Raw genomic sequence first — 5,893 nt, 5'->3', positions numbered from 1 at the left:
TTGATATTTGTTTTTCCATTTTTTTAAAGATTTTGTAACATTAATATTTGGACTTAGACCACCTTCATCTCTAATGGGTTCTTAAGATTAAATTAAGGATTAATTTTGTGATTTGACAACTTTAGAACTTTTGTCAATCTATTTAATTTTTTCATCATCCATTGGTAGAACCTCACACTGAGATTCTTAAAATTTAAATTTTTTTAAAAAAAAATTTAAGTTGAATGATTTGAAAAAAAAAAACATAAAATTTTTATTAAAAATAACATAAAAGCATATTAAAAATACAAATACAAATAAAAATACGAATGATACATAACAGAAGGAAATGATATGAGATTGATTGAGAAAGGTCTAACCTTTAGGATTCGAAGATACGAGAGATGAACGAAAAGGATGAGCGATTCAGCGAAGGAGCTTTGGTTTTTTCGCGAGCGGTGGGAGATCCGAGACGAGGATGAAGAAGATCCAAGGTGGAGGTGAGACTGCGAGCAAGACGACGACGGCGAAGCTCGAGCTCGACGACGAAGGCGAGCTACTGTCGTGGTGTAACGAGGACGGTGGCTTGAAGAGGCGGAAGCTCGTTGATTCCGACGACGGTGGAGGATTGACGCCATGGAGAAAGCTTTGTCGCTGTCTTGAGCTGAACGGAGATGGGGAATCGCGGAGAGATGCGGCGGCTTGGAATGGTGAACACAGTTACGACCAGAGGGCTTGATGATATCGCCGGAGAAGCTCAGATTGATGACGAAGTGCTGTAGCGGCTATGGAGAAGCTTGATACGAAGAAGAAGGGGAGTCGGAGATCCGGTTTTATAATGTCCTTCACTAAATCATAGTACACGCTTTTGTCCTCTTTCATTCCCAAAACCACAGCAAGTTTGGTCTTCGGGGAGCAAAAAAGCCCCAATACGGATCCGGGTTTGATACGCGCTGGCCACGGAATGACTTAGGCCCCTTGAGGGTACAGGCGCAGACTGGTTCCAGGTTCAGGGGGATTAGTCGGTTAGCCACGGCCGCCGGATCACCTCCTGATTAATCAAAAAAAAAAAATTTTAGGAACTTTTGAAAGAGTTTCGGCTTAATGTCACTCTCTTTTCTTTGCATCTTTTTTTGGCCTTTTTATGTAAGAAAGCAAAATTAAAAGATTGACCCATTGGAGCCTAACTGTTGAGGATTCAGCAATGTTCGATCCAAGTGTAAAACTTCATTTAGATGTTTGAATCGATTGTTTCAATAATGTTCAAACTGATTTTCCACAGCCAAAAAACCTCTTGATACGACCGAAACTCACCTCTTGCTCATTACAAGTAACCAGATTTCAAAAATCTACAGCCAAAAAGAAACATGAACCATTTGGTCTAATGATCATCGCTTAGAACTGCAATATCTAAGATTCAAGTTTAGGCAAAAACTTTACAGAACGTCAAGACTTTATAGACTAAGCATTATCTGTTTCTTCTTGTCTTCAGAAGCTTTATTTGTTTGTTCTCATCTCTCCAGTGAATATAGCCATCAACTCAGCCACAAACTCCTCGTCCAAATCGTGCTTCCTCACGTACCTTTTTAAGAAATCCTGATCTGTACATACCAAAGCAGACGACAGTGGAGGGAGGAGTTCACTTTTGATCAATCCTTTGGAGATGAGAGCTTTGATTACGTTACACCTTGGTACAATCCTCTTCTCCATGCTTAATCCAAGTACCTGAGGAAACAAAGCCACAGCCTTTAGTGGCCAACTCATCTCCTTCACCACAAACTCAGTCTTCTTCTTCACCGTCTCTCCAGAATACCCAATGCTCGCAGGAAGGCGCTTCACCATCATGGCAATCTCGTCTCTGCTGAAGCCAAGACCTAGGAATGTTTCAACAGAGTTCAATATATTCTCCTCTGAAAAGCCAAGGCACTGCGGAAACATTTTCACCACTGAGCGGAGCTCCTCGTCTTCAAGGAGCCCACACTTCTTCATGGTTTCGAAACCACGAGTTATTTTCTTCTCTGAGAGTGCAAGAAAAATGGGGAACCTCTTGAACATTACCAAAATATCTTCCGCAGTAAAGCCTAAACGTTTATAGACATTGACTTTCTCCTGCACCGTTTCGTTGTTCATTCCCATGACAATCCGCAGAGCTTCGAGAAACCTTGGGGTGGTGGGATCAAAACCCATCTCAACGACCTTCTTGAGAGACTCTCGGAACCTTTCTTTCCCACAGATATGCGGGCGGTTTGAGATGAGAAGAGGAAACAACATTCGCTGAGGCATGCCCAGTTCTCTCAAAGCAGATATGTTTCTGATTTTGTTCTCCTGCTTACCCCTTTTGGGCAGACATAAAGTTCCAAACTTGGAATCAGCTTCTATAACCTCTTTGACGAAGTCATAGTACACGGTTAAAGATCTGTCCTTTGACAAGATCCTCGGAACTTTTGAAATAGTCTCAGTGAGCTCAGAGGTTGAAGCTCCTCTAGACTTCAGAAGCTGAAGCTTGGGACCAATAGACTTTTCAGCATCTGCTGTAAGCAACAGTGGGTAATCTGTAATGATGGCAGAGATTTGAGAATCTGTGAAGCCATGACTTCTAAAGAGGTTCAGAACTGAATCAGGATGACACTTGTCATCGAAAGTGACTTTCTTTGAGATCGATTCAGCGAGTTTTTTAGTTAGACTCAGTGAATCAACGAGGTAAGAGACTGTAAAGTTCTTGCCTTTGAGACCATCGCTAACACCAGAAGCAGAGGAAGAAGCTGCATTTCGCCAAAGATTCAGTGAAACTATCAAGCTAGGCCATTTCTGCACATCGACGAACCTTCTTTTACCATGGAGGAGCAGTGAATACATGAGGGCCCAATGCGATGTTTAAAGCTATTTCGACAGATCTATCTGATTCTTCAATTCGAGAAAAGGAATCGTCTTTTACTGATAAATCTCGCGATTTCACAACTTACTAGTGACTCTCTGTAGATCAACTGCAAGCTGAGATCTGCTTCTCTGTTCGTTCACTTTCCAAATCCAAACTCGCCACCAAAATAAAAACCAAAACCACAATTGGGAGCAAATCCTTTGCTTTTAGGGCTCAGGGGCAATTCCCTGAATGATTAACTATTCTTACTTGGAAATATAAATATGAGGTTATTGTTTCTCGTATTATAATAGATTTGAAAATTCGAACTAAATCTAGTGTTATTGGTTCTATAATTTTTTTAATATGTATTAAAATCATGTGTTATTGTTTTAATGATTCATAAATTTTATATCAAATCAAGTGTTATTCAATATTTTTACTAATAAATTTGATTTTATAATAGATTTGAATGGATTTTTTTGGATTTTTTTGTTAAAATACAAAAACTTAAATCCGAAAGAAAACTTCCGGATATTTTACTTCAATTTATAAATACTACATGAATTTCTAAATCAATCAAAATATATGGTTTCCTACGTCACTAATTTTTTTAAACTATAGATTTTATATAAAATTTATTAAAAAAATAAAAAACAATATTTTCTTATTCTCAAATAGCTATTTTTAAGTTTTTATAACAAAATAGTCTTCAATAAAGAAAATAACCAAAATAACCCATTTTTATTTTGAAAATTTTAATTTTTAATTTTTTAAAATTTGAAATCTTATCCTCAAAATCTCACCACTTATCTATAAACTCTAAGTCTAGATTAGTTAACTTTAGGGTATAAATGTATTTTTACTCTTTAATAAAATTTCTTTTGGTCATTTTTTTCATTGAGAGATATTTTTGCGACAAAAACTTAAAAAGAGATATCCTAGGAAATTTCTCTTTAAATTTTAGACTTTTAACTATAATTATTGAACTTAGATAAATTATAAATAATCATTTTTTTTACTTAACAATGTTTTATTTAATTTTTTTTTGGTTTTATCAAGATTTGCAAAAATTTACTTATAATAATGTTTCTATTTTTCTATTTTTGTTTGATTAATATAATTATTCATATATATATACATAATTTTTTTATAAATTAGTACTCGATAAATTAATAAACATAATAAATTAGTAATTTTTTTCTATTTCTTAGTTAGGTTAATTCAAACTATGACACAAATCAATAAAATCATAAAAAAAATTTTTTAGAGAGTCATATGTAAATATATGGTCCGATTAAAATCATAAACTAAACAAAACATTGTAGGGCTTTTTGCAAAAGTGACTCAAAACTTGGAGTCAAACAGAAAACTAACCTTTTCTTTTGACTCCTTTTTTTTTTGAGATTTTAACCCCACACCTGCAGTTTATCTACGAAAATGCCATTAACATTTTTTTTTTTTTTTCGAAAATGGCTTCTTTACTGTCTCAACCTCATCTTCTTCAAGTATTTACAATATTGCCACTGCAATGAATAGTGGCAACAACCTTGTACGAACTGTTTGGAGCTTTTAATGCCCTTTAATGCACGTAAATCTCTTTACACTCTCTCTGTTTCAATTGTTATGAACTAAAAACAACATTTCTTTCACTTTCTCTCTATATTCATCCAAAAAACTCAAGCTTTTGATTCAAAATATGGGCTATGGTTGCAGAGCCATATTTCTTTCGTTTTGACTTACGGTTGCTTTCGTTTGAGGTTCTGGGTGGTTGGAGAAGACCCTGTGTGCAAACGAAGTCATCTCACCTAGTTTAAGGTACGAATTTGAATTTTTTTTCAAGATCTGTTCGCGTAGAAGACTTACTAGTAAGTCATCTGTATGTAGAAGACTTACTGATGAGTCTTCTGGTCAAACGGACGACATAAATTAAGTCGTCCAGCTTTGTTTGTTAAAAAAAAACACTCCAGACGACTTATATATACGTCGTCTACGAGAAACGGGCTAGTTTTGCATTTGACCGAATCGTGTCAGATCTTTGACTATTTCTGGACGACTTATAATTCAGTCGTCTCTGGGAAAGTTAAAATTTCAATATTTTATGAAAACTTGACGACTTACGTGTAAGTCGTCCTAGGTTAGTTTTGTAATTGAAAAATAAAACTTCATAATTTAACTTTAACCAGACGACTTAATATAAAGTCGTCCCTCCAGAAGACTTAATTTAAAGTCGTCCGGGGAAAGCAAAGTCGTCCAGAATTTTTCCCAATTTTCTGGTCAAACCTTGCTTATCCCGGACGACCTTAAATTAAGTCGTTTAGCTGGACGACTTTATATTAAGTCGTCTGGTTAAAGTTAAATTATGAAGTTTTATTTTTCAATTACAAAACTAACCTAGGACGACTTACACGTAAGTCGTCAAGTTTTCATAAAATATTGAAATTTTAACTTTCCCAGAGACGACTGAATTATAAGTCGTCCAGAAATAGTCAAAGATCTGACACGATTCGGTCAAATGCAAAACTAGCCCGTTTCTCATAGACGACGTATATATAAGTCGTCTGAAGTGTTTTTTTTTAACAAACAAAGCTGGACGACTTAATTTAAGTCGTCCGTTTGACCAGAAGACTCATCAGTAAGTCTTCTACATACAGATGACTTACTAGTAAGTCTTCTACGCGAACAGATCTTGAAAAAAAATTCAAATTCGTACCTTAAACTAGGTGAGATGACTTCGTTTGCACACAAGGTCTTCTCCAACCACCCAGAACCTCAAACGAAAGCAACCGTAAGTAAAAACGAAAGAAATATGGCTCTGTCAACCATAGCCCATATTTTGAATCAAAAGCTTGAGTTTTTTGGATGAATATAGAGAGAAAGTGAAAGAAATGTTGTTTTTAGTTCATAACAATTGAAACAGAGAGAGTGTAAAGAGATTTACGTGCATTAAAGGGCAATAAAAGCTCCAAACAGTTCGTACAAGGTTGTTGCCACTATTCATTGCAGTGGCAATATTGTAAATACTTGAAAAAGATGAGGTTGAGACAGTAAAGAAGC

The 5,893-nt window shown here is 35.7% G+C and overlaps 1 protein-coding gene across 1 annotated transcript; it reads right to left on the bottom strand.

Moving 5' to 3' along the window:
• Positions 1 to 1,197: 1,197 nt before the first annotated feature.
• Positions 1,198 to 3,073, bottom strand: LOC106297034. The gene has a single exon (XM_013733313.1). The coding sequence runs from the start codon at positions 2,833 to 2,835 to the stop codon at positions 1,477 to 1,479; it is 1,359 nt and encodes a 452-aa protein (XP_013588767.1). The 5' UTR covers positions 2,836 to 3,073; the 3' UTR covers positions 1,198 to 1,476.
• Between the last annotated feature and the right edge of the window lie 2,820 nt (positions 3,074 to 5,893).

This window comes from Brassica oleracea, chromosome C6, assembly GCF_000695525.1.
Source record: "Brassica oleracea var. oleracea cultivar TO1000 chromosome C6, BOL, whole genome shotgun sequence".
NCBI classification, from domain to species: domain Eukaryota; kingdom Viridiplantae; phylum Streptophyta; class Magnoliopsida; order Brassicales; family Brassicaceae; genus Brassica; species Brassica oleracea.
Note: the sequence above shows the minus strand (reverse complement) of the source record. Positions and strands in the feature narration are given on the sequence as shown.

Coding starts and splice junctions, on each gene's coding strand:
- LOC106297034 (XM_013733313.1), bottom strand. CDS start 2,835: ATGTATTCACTGCTCCTCCATGGTAAAAGAAGGTTCGTCGATGTGCAG.